General features: G+C 40.1%; 1 protein-coding gene and 1 long non-coding RNA gene across 5 annotated transcripts in view; both read left to right on the plus strand.

The window, feature by feature from the left end:
• The window catches only part of anks1b (ankyrin repeat and sterile alpha motif domain containing 1B), a 276,364-nt gene that overhangs the window by 103,534 nt on the left and 153,161 nt on the right, over positions 1 to 19,669 (plus strand). For all 4 annotated transcript variants that reach the window (XM_076296682.1, XM_076296680.1, XM_076296681.1 and 1 more), the window contains one exon: positions 6,964 to 7,089. In XM_076296682.1, coding sequence (XP_076152797.1) covers positions 6,964 to 7,089 — 126 coding nt within the window. The remainder of the gene's footprint in view (positions 1 to 6,963; positions 7,090 to 19,669) is intronic.
• Positions 11,484 to 17,489, plus strand: LOC143136151 (uncharacterized). Its single transcript, XR_012989272.1, has 3 exons — positions 11,484 to 11,966; positions 13,128 to 13,246; positions 15,670 to 17,489. It is a non-coding gene; the product is annotated as an uncharacterized LOC143136151 (long non-coding RNA).

A 19,669-nucleotide genomic window follows, 5' to 3' on the forward strand; every position in this document is an offset into this window, starting at 1 on the left:
CTTATTATCAATGATTACTAGGCCTACTTAATTATTACCAAGCACCAAATTTGGTAGATATGTTCGTAGTCATGCAGGGATCTTGCAAAATTGTAATATCCTCCCGAATGACTCAATGACTCATGTTTAGGGTCATATATCTGGCTCTGTATGGAATTTAAAAAAAATTCAGACACAGAGTTCTCTGGACACACACCACGTTTCATGAAATTACATCCTTGGAGAGAGCTACTATCGCCACATGTCAGAACCTCTCAACATAAAAATGTGAAATTTGGTACACTTATACTTGGTGAAAGTGTGAAAAAATTGTCCATTGGTTTACTCTTCAAAATGGCCGCAAACAGCCAATCAAATTTCAGAAGTCAATTTCCGCCATTGTAAATGGCCGATCCTCATTAAGCTTCATAGGCTCATTCTTAATGAATCGAAGCTATGTACCAAATATGACACAAATCAGACAAAAGGGGTGCTACAATTGACACAACCTTTGTGAAATATGTGCTTATTCTTAGTCCCATACATTCACATTTTCTAAACTGCAGGTACCTTTTTTCACATGTTCCTTCCACAAACCTTCCAAAATGTTAATTATTGCTACAACTTATGCTAGTCTGGTTATCATGTTGACTAATGTGTGTCATTTTGCAGAATAATAATTTGTTATGGTTAAAACTTACCACTTTTGTGTGCTCCACGGTTTAAAGCCAAGTCGAGTAGCTTTTAGGCCTCAGAAAAATGCCCTCTTTCAAATTCAAGTGTGACAGCTGATCAAGATGTCTAGAAGCAGTAACTGTGGGCCTCGTTTTCAAAGTTAGTTCTTAAACAAAGGCATACTTCAGTATCTGACATTGAAGGTCAAACCAAGCCAAACTAAAATAAGCGCAGTTACTGCACTCTGCCATGGTTTCACTGTGCACTTTTGCAGAATTTAAAGCCAAGTATCTCGGGGAAGCAGAAGCAGCAGATCAACAACACACAACAGATGCTACACTTGGCTTTGTATGGCACTATAGACACCCTTTTTGGTACACACACACACACACACACACACACACACACACACACACACACACACACACACACACACACACACACAGATGTACAGTAGTCCTTTACGGCTCATACGGCGGTGCACTGGTGGAGCTGAGACAGGAGGCTGAGTTGCTGCAAGTCTTCAATTATAGATTTCCTCTCCCCTGTGTAAGACGTCACTCGTCCGGACCAATGAGGGAACTGGGAGTGGTCGAAGGAAATCGTGAAGCTGTCTGCGCGCTGTTGGAAATATATCAATTGATTATAAACCCCTGTTAAACCTAATAAATCTGACTCCGGTCAATATTAGAAAAGTTTCGGTTCATTGTAACATTGTTATCCTTAGTGGGTTGATACGCCCACAATACATATTGTTAATGAGAATGCCTAACTCGTTTTCTTGTGACACGCGCTCAAGCTTAGGAATATATACTATAGGTCTCCTCCATCTGCCGATTAATTCGGGCGGTTCTTAAACATAACACGTATTGGTCTGGAAGTGGTCAGAGGTTACATGCTGATCCGGACTGCTATACTCATCAGCGTGTTAGACAGTCAAGCAAATTCCTATGCTACAGGGGGTCAGGCTGTGCTAGGTTTTTTTTTTTAGGACCATCGCTGACAAACTGCCCACCGCTGTGTAATGCTTGGTCATTTCATAATAACATGCCAGCTCCCAGGTGATTTAGTTTCTACGGTGGCGATAACTAATCCCAACCGTCCATTATGCTAGTAACGTTACCTAAACTGCTACTCTGGACTACAAGTTCAATAGAAAGGCTATGCGGGTCAGAGCATCACAATTTATTTGTCAGATACAAGCTATTCATCCAATACATTATAGAAGGTACATCTAAATGAATAATGTGAAATTTATGAAAACAGGTTAAAGGAACATTTAGGAAACCATATGAAGCAATCAGAGAATGAACATACCAGCTCAGGGGATGATGACTACACACCTTAGTGGTGCGGGAGATTCTGACTACAGAATGGCTCCCAGAATGCTCTGTGAACCTCACTTAAATAGTTTACCTAGTTTGTGGTTGGTTACATTGAAATGGATCACATGATTGGAGGTCAGCTGATTTTGGGTCACATGAGAAGTACTTTGATGAGACTTGATACCATTGTTGTAGTGAGAGTGCATTAATCAAGACATGACAATGTACACATTAATTACATTTCCTGCTTCCTAGTTAGTTTCTCCTGTGAAAAAGGCAAAGGTTAGAGATATAATCAAAAGTTGTTGTAGCAGCAATATGTGACAATGGGCCTACCATGAGGTCATACCATCATGTGGTATGGTAATTAATCAACAGTTCACATGACCAGGAGTTTGATCAGTATAGAAACATTAGGACTCCTTACACCTGCACAGAGAGAGGGAAGGAGGGAGTGATTATTATGCATTTGCTGGATATGATGGTAGAGGGATTTGAGCGTGTGTGTGCGTGCGTGCGTGTGTGCGTGCGTCATGCGTGCGTCATGTGTGTGCGTGCGTCATGTGTGCGTCATGTGTGTGTGTTTTTTTTTGTGTATGTGTGTATGTGTGTATATGTGTGTGTGTGTGTGTGTGTGTGTGTGTGTGTGTGCACATGCATGTAGTCTATGCTTTACACAAATCACAGAGCACCTCTCCAGGGAGCGGCCCTGTCTAGCAGTCATTGATCCAGCTGCTGTGGAACCTTCAATTCCCCAGCTCCCGCCCCTGCAGAGACACAAGTGCGCTGCTCACACACACACACATACTGTACATGTAACACTGCCATTCAGACTCAGGCATCTTGATAGTAAGTACATTTTGCCAATGGGATTTTGAAGCTTTTAAATGGCAAAAGCCCAAAAACACCAGTCAACCATATTTTTCCCCTGTGCTAAAAATTCACGGACATCAGATACAAATAAATAAGATTTAAATATGATATAAATACGTTTTTAGCATTAATTTTGTAATATGATGAAACATCTCTCCCACCTCTCACCGGAGGCTGTTTATCAGGCTGTCAAACCGTGTCAGTTTTTATTTAGTTTTAACTCCTGCGGTAAATAACATTAGTAAATGAATGTCAGCTCTGGTCAAAGTCATTCCAAATACTGTATGGTTTCATCCAGTTTTGTCAGGTCTCTGCCATTACAGTAGATGGATGTGATGTCCAGGATCTCAAACATTACCGGTTCACAGATACATATATACACACACACACACACACACACACACACACACACACACACACACACACACACACACACACACACAGACATACACACATACACACACAAGCACACACACTTTAACAATTTTGAACACACACACACATTAGCGTCCTCTTCCCCCCTATGCATTTACCATCTAAGTTCAACCTCAGCCATAATTAAAACTGGGGCTAATTGATTGATAAGTGCTTTATATCTCAGCCACTCACGTGCCACACTTCTTCACTCATCTATCACCCCATGAAATATACGACCGCCATAATATATAATGTATATAATATACTGTATATGACAGCACTTATGCGTTGTGGTTTATCGGCCCCATTTATAAAGCACTGCATTAATGTCTCCTTCTGTGTCCTTTTGAAGTCTATACATTAAAGCAGCCATATGGCCAAGCTCAATGTCATGGCACTTAGCATGTCATGTTGCCAAAAACATAAAGGATTATGGGTGTGATATATGGTAGTGAATGTAGAGTTGAGTGGTGAGGACTATGTTTCATAAGTATGGCCTTACGGTACATTTAAGCTAGACTTGTATGGGGGTGTTGGGTAACTGAGGGCTTTTGTTTAGTGGGTATTACTTGTGTCCTTTTGTGTGAGTTGTGTTAGTCGATGACCTTGTCTCCGTTTGTTTAAGTGACTCTTTTATTATTATTTCTTAAATTAATTGTTTGATTTATCGCTTCGTTAATCCAATTTCACAGTAATAATCAGACACGTAGGTCCCAAAAGGCACCTCATGACAGCCATTTAACGTTAGCATAATTAGCATGACTGGCACTCACATTAGCCTGATTGTAGATCCACAAACAAGCACAGAATTACACTGAGGTCTTGCTGTGTGTGAAACAGCATATGTCTGGCACAGCGCACAGACCTATGTTGAGTCAAAGCCAGTGTGACATGTTTAGTCCACTATAAAGAGCCATCACTGGGGAAATGTTTTGTCTGGACTGAGCACTTAACTACAGTATAGGGAGTGGAAGCTGTACGTCTGGATGTACAACAGTGTCATTTTAATGCTCTTCTCGCCTGTATGAAGCTCTTGCTTTTTGAGTCATCTGTTATTATATGTCTGAGCCATCAATCTGTAATGAATATGGATGTCTATTTAAAGCAGCTTCTACAGTATAGGCTCCATATAGATGGTAAATCAGGTACCTTTGTGCATACCGACTCTATATTCAGTACAGCCTCTATGAAAGCCAATATGGTGAAAATCTCTGCTAATGCAGTGAATTAAACAAAAAAAACGTTACATTTTTGACTGCTTAGCATTGTGGAGTGTGACCGGCATCACAATCATAAACCACAATAGTAAAATCCCTTACACCAACGTCACAATCATCAAGTCAGTTAGTTTGTGTTCAAAAACTGCTTTCACAGGTGTGCTGTATGTGCTCATGACCAACACGACACAAGTGCTTAGCAACGAGTAGTGAAGTGATGAAGGAGATTCCTTTAGTCCCTCTTTGCACATATAGTAGGTGAGTAGCTAGCTAGTTAAAAACCATTTCACGCCTCTGACCGGGCAGATGGTTGTAACCAACATGATAGCCATGTAGCACAGTAATGAAGTCCCTTAGCTTAGGTGACAAAAGCAATGACTCACTTTAGCCTGGGGAGGCATTAAGTGGCAGGCAATTAATCCAGACTGATTGATGATGAAGTCCTCCCTCTCTCAGACTATCATCACCTATCAAACGCTCAGTATTTAAACTTTATAATACAAAATATATGGCCGAGGTGATAAATGATGTATGTGCGTAAAGATTTTATGTAGCATACTATATTTGGTTGCACTTAATTTAAAATCCACTTTGAAATGATGTCCCTATCACTTCCATGAAATGAACTGGTAATGAAATAAAGTAATAAGTACGGCACATGTTTTATACATTTGTATTATGTATAAGACATAACTAGTGTGATAGGTAAGAATTGCTCAACTAGTAACAGTTTATACTTGTGCGAGAATATGTTGCATGTAATACTGAAACCTGTAAATACTCAACTTGCAACAGTCGGGGTATCTAAAGCATTCCGCACATGAGTGCATCGCCACGTTCTGTCATTTCTCGCACACCAGCGCAGACATTTTTAACTGACAAGCCTTCCATAAATCAACGGATTTTATTGAGTGGCACTGACAAAAAATAGATCTGAATCGGCGGCGAAAGGATTCGGTGGTGGTGCATGGAGTTGTACTGTGTACAGTGGAATCTAGTGTAATAGAACATGGGAAGTGGGGTGCACTGCGGTCATGTCGGTGCCTATGTGTGTAGACCTTAAGGCTACTCTTTCTTTCTTACCTCATAGTATGAGCGGCCTGATGTGGGAAACTGCACTGACACTGGGCATTAGCCTGACTGACAGCTGAATTAATTATTTATTTAGGGATATCAAAAAAGCAATCTAGAAAAAAAACGGATGCAGAGTAATGAAGGTAAAGCATGGCAGACTAGAGGACCGGAAAGGACTGGATCTTCAGTGGCACTGAGGTGGGGGTGGGGGGGTGGTGTTGGGTGTTGGTGTTACCCAGGGCAGCAGCATCATGTGGGAGCTCGAGATATCAAACTCACATAATCCTATATGTGGTGCCGTACAGACACATGCACGCGCGCACACACAGGGGCGTACACATACACACATACACACACACACACACACACACACACACACACAAACACACACTTTGTTTTACCCACATTAACACACGCTCATCTATTCTGAGTCACTTACATGGTGTTTCTACCGCCAAAGCACACACAAACACACACACACACACACACACACACACACACACACACACACGCACACGCACACGCACACGCACACGCACACGCACACGCACAAACACTTTACACAGAGTTTTGCACTCACTCAACTCACTCACTTAACCATTATTGCTATTATAGCAAAATGCTGATGGTGATAATTCAGCACCTAGTAATTAGGTCTTCGCTCTCCACACGTCAACAGAAGCCACTGTCTTTTGGCCTTGTTCACAACACTGAATCATTAATCGAGCAGCTGGAATGTGAAATGCTCAGAGCCAAAACACGTTCAACACCTGATTGCCTCTCATGCATAAGAAAGCAATGCGCTCATATCAAAAGTCTTCATCAAAATCAACGCTGCACACACACTTTCAACGCACAGTACATTTAAAGTGGGTCGTGTTCTTCATCCAAATCAACACATTCATCTTATATTTGCTCATGTGATTAGAGATGTTGCTCAACCACGCTGCTTTTTATCCCTTGAAGTCTCGGAATTCAAGATATAAACACACACATGACTGCACCCCCCCCTCCCCCCCCTTGTCACGAGACTAAGCTGGAATCCTTAGTGATTGCCGGGAGCTCTATCGAATACAGTGGCCCTGTTGATATACAGTAGAGTCCTATAAGCTACAGTACTTGGTCTCTCTGTCACGTCTCTGGGGTCTGGGGTCTGTGTGGTATACTTGCCACTGATTAGTGTGTAGTTTGGGGGGTTTTGATCAAAGGCTGTTCCCAGTGGACAGGTGAGGTTTGCTTTGAAGCCTTGTTTGGTAATTGAAGGGCTAGTGATTTAATGATCCTCTGTGCTGAACTGTCTTTTTGCTTTCTCTCTGTCTTTTGTGTGTGTGTGTGTGTGTGTGTGTGTGTGTGTGTGCGTGTGTGTGTGTGTGTGGTGTGTGTGCGTGTGTGTGTCTGTACAGAGGCCGACTCCCCCACTGCCCCCTGCGTTAGAGGAAGAGGAGAAGAGTTGTGGTCCTGCCGGCTTCTGGGAAGTGCTCACCCCCTGCAACGGATGCAGAAACCTGGGCTTCCCCAGTCTCTCTCAGGTACACACACACACACACACACACACACACACACACTCACACACACACACACATGCACTTACACACTCACATACTCATAAACATATGCACATACACACTGAATCTCTAACATACTCACAAACATATTCACACTTGGAGACTGACCCATTCAGACACACACACACACACACACACACACACACATACGCACGCAAGCACACACTCACATGCACACACTGCTAACACATTTCCGAACACATTTCCAGACACATTTCTCAGTCGGCTTCTCATCCTCAACTCTCCACGTAACCTTTTGTCTGCTCAGTGTTTATAGTGTGATATAAGCACGGCACACCCAAGAGATGCACATGAAGCCAGCACTCCTCCCACTACTCCACATATCCAATCACCTGCACTGTTTTGTTTGATTGACATCCTGCAGGCCCAATCCCAGCAGGGCTTTTAGCGTAACTGGTCGTCTAATTGGATACAGGCAGAGGCCCAGAGAGACATTTCAGAGATGAGTGTGAACTGAACTAGACTTCACTGCAGGCCAGTCTGTGTAATGGACAGAGGTGGAAAATAATATTTATTTTGCATTTATTTAATATTTTATTTTGCTTCAGAAAATAAAAGTCCTGCCACATTAGTCCACTAAACCAACTGCTTCTAATCAGCACAACTCTTCTTCCAGGGAGATCAGCTTTTTAGTAACGATCACCTGTGTTACATGCACAGCCAGAAAGAATACACGCCAGGACTTATACTTTCTGAGGCCGGGATGTCCACCTCTGGTAGTGGGTCATCACTGCGCTTTTAAGCATATTTCAAGCAAAATGAATTATATAAAGCAGGTTCAACTCATCAGTATGGAAAACACATTGTCTCTGGTCTATGAAAGTCTTTGAAGAGCTTTCAGAACGCATCACTGCTCGTTTAAGAGCCAAAGATTCCCTTTAAAAGCATTTAAGCCCATGATTCTCAGTCAGCCTTTTTTCCCTAGAGGTTTTTAGCTGTGTGTGTGTGTGTGTTTGTGTGTGTGTGTGTGAGAGAGAGAGAGAGAGAGAGAGAGAGAGAGAGAGAGAGAGAGAGAGAGAGAGAGAGAGAGGATCATAGAGGCTATTGGGCAGCACACATCACATTTCAAACAAAATAAATCATATACTGGAGCTTCAGGTCATCAGTATGTAAAGCACATTGCTGGTGTCTTTGTGTTGGAGCCATTCACCCCCCCCCCCAGAAAGCAACACTGCTCGTTTGGCTAAAAGCTCCCCTTTACATGTGTTTAAGCACACAATCTGCAATGAAATGATTTTCTGAAACTGCACAGCTGTTGGTGAATATGTTTGTCTGTGTCTGTGTGTGTCTCTGTGAGTGTGTGTGTGTGTGTGTCTGTGTGTGTGTATGGATGGGTGTTTGCAGTTGTAAATGTCAAGCTTGTTTTATCTCAGAGAGACCGTCACTGTGTCCCTGAGGTCCTCATATTCCTCTTCGACCTTTAAATGCTTCAACCCAGATACAGTCACACACACACACACACACACACACGCACACACACGCACACATACACACACACACACACACATACACACACACACACACACGCCTCTCTTTAATTTTAGGATTTATACATACTACAATGAGAATAATTACCCAGGATAATCACTGCGTAAGCACCCGCACTTTTCACACACATCAATGAATACACTGAAGCACGCACGCACGCACGCACACACACACACACACATACTGTACACACAAACACACACACACACACACACACACACACACACACACACACAGAGCATCATAGAAAAATGACCTGGGTGACCTGAGTGCTTGCATGTATGTATGCTTGTCAACACTGTAATGGAATAGTGTGTGGAAATGGAGAAGTGTGTGTGTGTGTGTGTATGTGTGTGTGTGTGTGTGTGTGTGTGTGTGTTTGTTGTATGAACAAGCTAATCCAAGCTCCAAACTAACACTTGACTCTCACACACCCTTAGCTATAACTAAGAATGTTGCCATGGAAACTTTGTAACCAAAGTAACCAGTGAGGACTATTCGCTCTGGATGCCGGTTCAACGCTGGTTTCTCTCTGCATGTGTTCATGATGGGAACAGCTGGCTCCTGCCATTTCACACACACGCACACACACACACACACACACACACACACACACACAGTCTGGATTAGTAGAAGATAGATTGAAGTACTGTCAACTGAGGAATCAGGTTACAAAACTGAATAGATTGATGAAAACAGAATATTATATGCAAAGAATAAATGCTGTAAAGCAAGATGGTAAAGATCTTTGGAAAACCCTTAATGAAATAATGGGGAGACGGCCAATTGGTGGGGCTTCCTTTGTAGAATCAGAAAGCATATTTCTGACCAAACCATCTGATATTGAAAATTATTTTAATGATTTTTTCATAGATAAGGTCTATACTCTAAGGCAGAATATGGACAATACTGGTTCTAATTATCTAAAGCTCATAAAAAATAATGTGATGTTAGACAAGAGTTGCACTTTCCAGTTTAATAGTGTGGAGGAGCGGGAAGTAAGGAAGTTGTTGAAGTCCCTGTCCGAACACAGCTCAGTGGGTACTGACATGCTGGACAGTAAAGTACTTGGCCTGGCAGCTGACTATGTTTACGGTCCGGTATGTCATATAGTAAATGCATGCTTAATGAAAGGTGTTTTTCCCATTATCTGGAAAGAAGGTAAAATTATTACCTTACCTAAAGATGGCAGACTAGCACTCTCTGGGAAGAACAGTAGACCTATCACTATTCTCCCAGTTCTTAGTAAACTGATAGAGAGAATAGTCCACTCACAAATACAGGAATACTTTGACTGTAACAGCTTGAACACCAACATGCTTATAGGCATAACCATTCAACTTGTTCCGCCCTTACAGTAATGACAGATGACTGGCTCAAGGCAATGGATAATTCAAAGATGACTGGTGCAGTATTACTTGATTTTAGTGCGGCATTCGATGTCATAGATCACAATCTACTTATCGGTAAACTAGAATGCTATGGATTAGTCCCGCCATCCAATTTATGAAGAGTCAACTCACAGGCAGGATGCAACGGGTTTATTATGCTGGTAGCTGGTCCCACTCTAAGGTCTTGGACTGTGGAGTCCCACAAGGCAGCTGCCTCTGGCCACTCTTATACGCCATCTTCACAAACGATTTACTATCAGTTTTGTGTAAAGCAACTGTACAAATGTATGCTGATAATTCCACATTGTATTATGCTGCAGAAACAGAAAAATCAGTGAATTAGACAATGTTTTATCAGATGAGTTAAATATGGTTTTTGAATGGATAAAGCGAAATAAGTTGGTACTGAACATCTCAAAAACCAAATCAATTATCTTGGGATCGAGTCATAAACTGTCAACCATACCAAAGATCAGTATGAACTTGTCTGGAGAACCTATAGAACAGGTAGATAAAGTCAAATTACTGGGTACAATAATAGATAGCCAGCTCTCATGGGCAGAACACATCGATACCATAGTGAAGAAGATGGGTTGTGATATCTCCACGGTGAGGAAATGTCTTTCTTATGTCCTTACACACATCGTGGGACAGGTGGCTAAATCTTTAATTTTAAGTCACCTGGATTATTGTGCACCTGTATGGTCATCTGCATCTAAAGGTCAACTAAAGAAATTACAAACTGCACAGAACAGAGCGGCCAGGTTAGTATTGCATTGTCCCATAAGAACGAACACAATTAGTATGCACCGTCGACTCTCTTGGTTAATGGTAGAGAATAGGCTGGATTTCAACACAACTACATTTTTCAGAAACATTGTCTTTTCTTCTCAACCTGTTTTCTTATACGACCAAATTGTTAGGTGTGATCAAGTTCATTCTCATTTGACTAGGTCCGCTGATGATGGCCAGTTGATGTTAATACGACCAAAATTAAATGCTTTAAAGAAAACAGTTATTTATCGTGCTATCAATCATTGGAATAATTGTCCACTGAACATACGTAAAATGAATGGCAAAGTATCTTTTAAATACCATCTGAGAATACATTATCTAAATTTGTGAGTAGGGATTAGACATTGATTGGATGTACTGTATGAATGTAATATTAAATGAAATACTGTAATTTATTTTGAATATTTCTTGATGGTGTCTATAATGATGTCTACAAAGTTTTACTGCTTTTGAATTGTCAGTGTTACAGTAGTTGATCCTTTCTTGTTGCGGACCCCAGGAAGACTAGCTTGTCCCTTTTTTGGTGACAGCTAATGGGGATCCTTTTAACAATAAACAATAAACACACACACACACACACACACACACACACTCACTCATAAGCGCGCACGCATGCACACACAATGGTCCATCGTACACACACACACACACACAACAGGCTGTTCTCATTAAACTTTCGTACGAAAAGCTACTAAAAGTAGTGCACTACATTCCGTATGATTTCCACGTAATTATGAGCCAGGACGCCTGGCCACGATCACAGTGACTGATGTAGCCAGGACCACGACTATGTGCACTGCAGGCTGCTGTGAGTTAAAAAATAAATACAAATAAAAAAGGAGCAAAATGTCTTTGGACTGGAATAAATGTATTATTTGAAAGTAGTATCTAGGCTCGCAAGTGCGTTGTTTGGATGTAATGCAAAATATCGTTGGTAAAGGAAGAACATGTTGGCTTTCTCCTGTAGCCACGCACTGGGGTAAGCGAAGTTTTGGCAGCACAGACTCACGGGCCAAGGATGTTTGGATGATTATCATGGATTATCATTATCATGATAATCATTGATGATTATCAACAATAAAGACTCCATGCAGTTTGCATAAAATATTTCCGCGGAATTTGCAACAAACAAGCCAACAAACACGGGTAAGTGGTTATTCAAAATGTGGTTCAAATTATTCAAAATTACTAAACATTATGTGCAATAAACTGACACTTCGAATAGCCCCGGCTGCTTTGCTCTACTTTGATCTGTAAAATGTCACATGCAGCCATGCATGCCTAAATTCTGCTTAGCCTAGGCCTACTGCACGTTAATTATAGGCGGTTCTTCACAATGCAAGTAGAACGCTCCATTGACTTGAATCAGAGCCATATAAAAGTACCTTTATATGGCTCTGACTTGAATGGGATTTCCCAAAGTTCTAGGTCATTATTTTCGTCTAATGACCGCTGTCAGTGGCAACGGATTTTCATTCAAAAGTGAAGGCAAACGGTTGTGTTTGATTCAAGTTCAGCGTGTGTTGCGAACTATTTGTTAATAAAATGATAATATACATTATCCCTTTTAATGTGCATTAGGCGTGGTTCGGCCTGTCGGAATGACCGGCGTTCTATACATTAGGCCTATATCCCTTACATAATTAATGTGCATTAGGCAATAGGCGCGATTTTCATTCAAAAGTGAAGGCAGACGGTTGATCAGCTGTGTTTGATTCAAGTTCTGCGTGTGTTGCGAACTATTTGTTTCTCAGCAAAAGCCACAACGCAACGGTAACATATAAATGTAAAGAGATATATCGTGGAGTTTATTTCCTCGTTTTGGCAAGTAGCCGTAGGCCCTATAAGCGTTGAAAAATAAATAGGCCGGCGAACCGGACCGCGTTCTATTACATTATCCCTTACATAATTAATGTGCAGTATAGGCAGTATGGGCGCGTCGGGGTCCGGTTCGCCCTGTCTGGCCTATTACAATGTAATATTTAGTATTCATTATTTACTGCTTAGCTGGGATGATGATAATCCTGCTTTTAAAGCATACCCCCGGGCATGTATAATTGGGCCATGGCATTTCTACAGGAATGGCATGTCTAAATGGGCACTCGTTCATAACTATAGTTAGCAGCCTATATCTTCCTTGCACTGTTTGTGTTTATTGTTGTTGTTGTTGTTTATGTTTGATTATTTGCTAGACCTATTGCTAGGCCTATTATTCTGTTCAAATGATTTAACCTAGGCCTATTATTAGTGGTAGGGTTGTTATTATTAAGATTGTTGTTATTTGCAAAACCCATCATTTTTTACTAGATGATGTTTCGTCAAAAAGTCAGAAGGTGGAGCCGATGAGTTTAATTCGGGACTACGCTTCCGAGTGAAAATGCAACATTAGGCCTACTTCTTTCTTTCGCTTGCCTCATCATTGAAAAGTAAGTAAACCATTCCGGCATTTAAACTAAATAAATAAGTAAATACTTTTTATGAAATCTCTGTTGTCTGAGCAGTTTTGATGTTTGAAGTTAGCATGAATTATTTCTCTCATTTTGTGAGTTAGCACGCTTTTTAGCACTGTCATATTAGGCCATAAAGCAGTCAGTGTGTTAACGTTAACATTGCTATGTCTAGCAATGCATTGTTCCTGACATCAGCTTCCTATTTTTATTACATAGGTACTTACGTACTTTTACGGTAGGCCTATATTGATAGCACATCTAACGATCTGTCTATGTGAAATAGACACATAGAACACATCATAGCATAAATAAGATGATATAAGATAACGTAGCCTATAATGTACCTAATGTAGCCTATACAATTATCTTGTAAAATTAATAAAAGTGAATCATTGAAGTCTTTCAGATAAACAGAGGTGTTATAGTTTTTTTCTGAATGCTTAAACACAACTGTGATTCTTATAGCACAATTTCTAAAACTATTAATACTTATAGCAAAACCACTCACTGAGTTCGCAAAACTAAAAGCACAAACACTGCTTTGCACTCAGTTTGCAATTTTGCACAACTGTAGGCACAATTCACTGCACAGCACTCTTTTTGCGGAACTGTAAACACAACTCACTGTTTTACACTCAATTTCCAAATGATCAACACACTCCTGGCAAATCATACACATGTATGGCTATTATTTACACTATTTTGCCAACTCTCTGGCACACTTTCTCATGTGAAAACTGTTTGAGATAATTAGTTCACTTTGCAATCAGCCTAAGCACTATAAATAAGCCAAAGGTAATGTACAATGGGTACAATGAAGGGAGCAGGAAGAGTTAGAAGAGAAAGAAATAGCCCTTTTTCAGACAAAACAACAGTCTACATGTGGGGATATTGTCATGTCAGGCCTGGATACATCATTCCAGAATATATTTTTGCATGTGCATCACATTGCATGTGATGTAGACGGAATTTTGAGAGAGACGACCCAATGTAGACTGATTTGTTTTGTCTCAGTGAAATTGCTATTTTGTGTTTTGACTTGGGAAAAACACACTTTTGTTTGTTCTGATGTGTGTAAATAAACACCAATACTTGAAGTTTGGATCCCTGTATGTTTACAGAACTATGACAAAAGTATGACCTCAAACTGACGTAGTCTACCTTTTATTCAGACCATCAGTGTGTAGTTGGCACATTGTGTGCTTATTATTGTGATGGCTTGTGTTTACTGTTTGATACGAAAACACAATTTTTATGAAGGTGTGAAGAGTTAAGCAAGGTGTGTTAGCTTTTGCAAGAGAAGAGTTTTGCAAAAAAAAGCCATAGTTACAAAAAATGTGCTTACAGTTTTTTCTGATTGCTTAAGCACATTTTTTGTAACTATGGCTTTTTTTTGCAAAACTCTACACACAAATAGCTATTTCTTTCTCTTCTTACCCTTCCTTTTCCCCCTCCTCGTCCTCCTCTTGCTCCTCCTTGTCCTCTTCCTTTAACTTCACCTCCTTGACCTTGTCATCCTCTCCTACCCATTGTACATTACCTGTGGCTTATTTATAGTGCTTAGGCTGATTGCAAAGTGAACTAATTATCTAAAACAGTTTTCACATGAGAAAGTGTGCCAGAGAGTTGGCAAAATAGTGAAAATAATAGCCATACATGTGTATAGATTTGCTAGGAGTGTGTTGATCATTTGGAAATTGAGTGTAAAGCATGAGTTGTGTTTACAGTTTCGCAAAAAGAGTGCTGTGCAGTGAATTGTGCCTACAGTTGTGCAAAGTGTGTGTTACAAAATTGCAAACTGAGTGCAAAGCAGTGTTTGTGCTTTTAGTTTTGCGAACTCAGTGAGTGGTTTTGCTATAAGAATCAATAGTTTTAGAAATTGTGCTATAACACGTCCCACCTTCCTACTGACTTTGACATATCATAAGGCCATATATTTTCTGAAAGCCCAAAATCACATTATAAGCTATTGTTTCTTTGAGTCTGGGTAACTAATGGGACAAAACATGCTGTTATAGGCTACTACCCTTTTTCTGAAATAACAAGGAATACAACCGCATTTCTGTGTCCAAAATATTGCATTTCTGCAGTGTGCGATGCAGTAGTACGTAGTGCAATGCAGCTTTTAATGTCCAAAGTACAGTATTTTCCTGAATATGAACAACAGATATTCCTACAAAACTACAGTGTGGAGACCTGAAGTTGTGGAGTTATATTTTATAGTATTGTAGTATTTGAATATTTACCCAGAACAGTTTTACCCTTGTCTCACCAATATACATATCTGTGAAATGCAGTAGTGATAAAAGTAAAGGTGTCCTGATATTTTATTTAGGGATGGTCTTGCAATGTTCTCTAAACATATCTTAAATTTCTCCCATCTACTTATGTTTTCACAGATCCTTGCTCCTGATATCCTGATGTATGGGTTGCATTATATATATATGGATTTTTTCATTATATGACTCAAACAGAACACCTACACAAAGGAGATCAGCCACTATGTAAACAAGGCCTTGTTTGTCCACTTCCTGAAGGGGCTGAAGCATACTGGCCTGGACACCTCAGTCCTTGCTTCCATTTACAGCTGTGTTGTGGAGCGCATTCTCACATCCTATGGTCTACTGCAGCGGGTGGCTATATCGGTACAGAGGACAATTGGCAGCAATCTACTAATTATCAATGACCGTTACATTAGTAGGAATATATGAGGCTTTCTACAGGTATTTTGCTAAACATAGAGGTTGCTATGGTAGTGGTTGCTAGGTTATTGCTAGGGTAATTGAGAAGGTTGCTATGGTGTTGTTACATGATATATGGTGGTTGCTATGCAGGTTTCTAGGGTAATCATGTTGGTTGCTATGGTGGTTTCTAGGTTGGCATTGTAGTGGTGGTTGCTAGGTTGTTGATAGGGTAATTGAGAAGGTTGCTAGGGTAGATATGGTGGTTGCTGTGGTAACTTAAGTGGATGCTATGCTGGTTGCTAGGGTAATTGAGATGGTTGCTAGGGTAGTCATGTTGGTTGACTATCAAAGTGGTTGCTAGGTTGTTGATAGGGTAACCGAGAAGGTTGTTAGGGTGTGGCTAGGGTAGATATGGTGGTTGCTATGCTAAATAAAGTGGTTACTATGCTGGTTGCTAGGGTAATTGATATGGTTGCTAAGGTAGTCATGTTGGTTGACAATATCAAAGTGGTTGCTAGATTATTGCTAGGGTAATTGAGATGGTTTCTAGGGTCGATATGGTGGTTGCTATTATAAACATAGTGGTTGCTATGGTAGTGGTGGCTAGGTTGTTACTACGGTAACTGAGAAGTTTGCTATGGTGTTGCTAGGGTAGATATAGTGGTGGTTATGCTAAAGAAAGCAGTTGCTATGCTGGTTGCAAGGTTAATCATGTTGGTTGCAATGGTGGTTGCTAGGCTGACATTATGGTGATAGTTGTGAGGTTGTTGGTAGGGTAATTAAGATGGTTGCTAGGTTGTTGCTATGGTACTTATGTTGGTTGCTGCTAAACATAGCGGTTGCTATGGTGGTGGTTGCTAGGTTGTTGCTAGGGTAACTTAGAAGTTTGCTATGGTGTTGATTGGGTAGATATGACAGGGATTATGCTAAATTAAGCAGTTGCTATACTGGTTGCTAGGGTAATGATGTTGGTTGATAATATACAATGGTTGCTAGGTTGTTGCTAGGATAATTGAGATGGTTACTAGGGTCGATATGGTGGTAGCTATGCTAAACATAGCGGTTGCTATAGTAGTGGTTGCTAGGTTGTTACTAGGGTAACTGAGAAGGTTGCCATGGTGTTGCTAGGGTAGATATGGTGGAGGTTATGCAAAGCAGTTGTTATAATGGTTGCTATATATTTTCTGAAAGACCATCGCCTCTTGTAGGTCAAATAATATGAATTAAGACATGTCCCACCTTCCTACTTACTTTGGTATATCATAAAGTGTACATAGGCCCATATTGTAGATCGAGAAACCAATATAACTATAGCCTGTAGATGTCAATTAATATCAATTAAGACATGTCCCACATTCCGACTTACTTTGGTGCATCATATATGCTTAAGCAATACTGCCATTTTTGCTCTTATACTATAAAAATCCATAATCACATTAAAAACGCTTACTAATTACAATTGTTTTTGAGAGTGAATTTCTGTAAATCTTGCTTGAAATTGTACCCGTATGTTAATTGACTATCATACTATTTTATTGTCATCTTTCTTTGGGACTTGAGTACTTCATTATCCCCTTCATGTATCAATGTACAATGTACATTAAAGCATCTTTGATTGGAAAGGAGTCTCACTGATTTTTTTCCATGTTAATAATTACTTGAAAATATACAATTGTCTTTCACCTGTACTGGTTCTATATGTTCTGACCACTGACTGACTGCACTTTTATTATAATCAGCAAGGACAAGACTTAAATTAACCTCAGATAAGTCTGTTTTCATCCCATGCATTATATGTGCTAATGTTGTGAAGTAATTGGTGTGACCCTACAAAGGCCTGTCTGACATATGACCTATTAACCTACGCTTATATGGGATTGAAGTGAAATTACCTCACACATTCAGAAACCTCAAAGTGAAATGACCTCACACATCCAGGAAGCTACAGCAACACACACTCAGCTACAGGTCTCAAATACGGCAAACCAATTGATTTCTATCCCCTTTATCAATTTGTGCCACATATTATTAGTTGAAATTTACTGGTGTAAGCTTATCTGACATTTGCAATTCATTGACATACATATTGGGTTTGCATTTTTAACTAGAATATATTATAGACTGATTCAATTTGACATGTAACATCCTTGGATGACACAAAATATATGTGTGAAATGGAATCAACCCCCACACATTCACAGACTCTGTAGCACCTTTTTTTTAATATATTTGGCTCCGCCTCCTGGCAACACACAAGCAGCTAGAGGTCTCAAATTTCACAAACTATTTTGTTTTTACCCCCTTATCAATATATGTGCCACATGTTGGTATTAGTTGGTAATAACTGGTGTAACCCTATCAAGGCCTGTCTAAACTATGCAAATCAAGGACATCTGAACCTAGGGTTAGCATTTGTATCTTGCATACCTCCTAGACTGATTACATTTTGCAATTGACATCCGTATATGACACAAAATTTAAGTGTGTAGTAAAATCGCATCTCACATATTCACAGACTCTATAGCGCCCCCTAGAAATCCAATATTTCCTATATTTGGCTCCGCCTCCTGGCAACACACACAAGCCATTAGATGTCCCAAATTTGACAAACTAGTTTGTTATCATCCCATGTATCAAAATATGTGCCACATGTTGGTACTATCTTGAATTAACTGGTGTAATCCTATCAAGGCCTGTCTGACCTATGCAAATTATGGCCATCTAAACCTAGGGTTAGCATTTCTAACTTGCATACCTCATAAACAGACTAAATTTGGCATGTGACATCTATCTATGACATAAAATATACGAGATAAGTAAAATCACACCTCACACATTCACAGACTCTATAGCGCCCCCTAGAAATCTACATTTTCCAATCTTTGGCTCCGCCTCCTGACAACATACAAGCAGTTGGAGGTCTCAAATTTGAGAAACAAGTTTGTTATCATTCCCTGTATCAAAATATGTGTCACATGTTGACATTTCATAAAATAATGGGTGTGACACTTACCTAGGCCTGTCTGGCCATATGGGTGTCTCAAATGTAGTTTCTGGGTATGTCCGGTGCATCAAACTTGCCATGGCAGGTACGATCAGTGAAATTTGGTTTATTTCAGCACAGCGCACCTCTGTGTATCATAATCAATCAAAATATGGATGTTTTAATGGTTTGTGTTTGATTTAAGAACTTTTGTTGGTCATATCTGTCAAAAATATGCTCTCTGAACAGCCATTTCTGAAGATTTCTTGTGCATCAAACTTACCATGGCAGGTAAGGTCAATGAAATTGGGTTTATTTCAGCACAGCACACCTCTGTGTATCATAATCAATCAAAATATGGATATTTTAAGGGTTTGTGTATGATTTAAGAACTTTTGTTGGTCAACATCTGTCAAAAATATGCTCTCTGAACAGCCATTTCTGAAGATTTCTTGTGCATCAAACTTGCCATGGCAGGTAAGGTCAGTAAAATTGGGTTTATTTCAGCACAGCACACCTCTGTGTATCACAATCAATCAAAATATGGATGTTTCAAACAGTTTGTGTATGATTTAAGAACTTTTGTTAGTCAACATCTGTCAAAAATATGCTCTCTGAACCGCCATTTCTGAAGATCTCTTGTGCATCAAACTTGCCATGGCAGGTAAGGTCAGTAAACTTTGGTTTATTTCAGCACAGCACACCTCTGTGTATCACAATCAATCAAAATAT

This window comes from Alosa pseudoharengus, unplaced genomic scaffold, assembly GCF_046254945.1.
Source record: "Alosa pseudoharengus isolate Yale_2024_CS ecotype anadromous, Long Island Sound unplaced genomic scaffold, YU_APseudo_1.1 YU_APseudo_1.1_scf_20, whole genome shotgun sequence".
In the NCBI taxonomy this organism is placed as follows: domain Eukaryota; kingdom Metazoa; phylum Chordata; class Actinopteri; order Clupeiformes; family Clupeidae; genus Alosa; species Alosa pseudoharengus.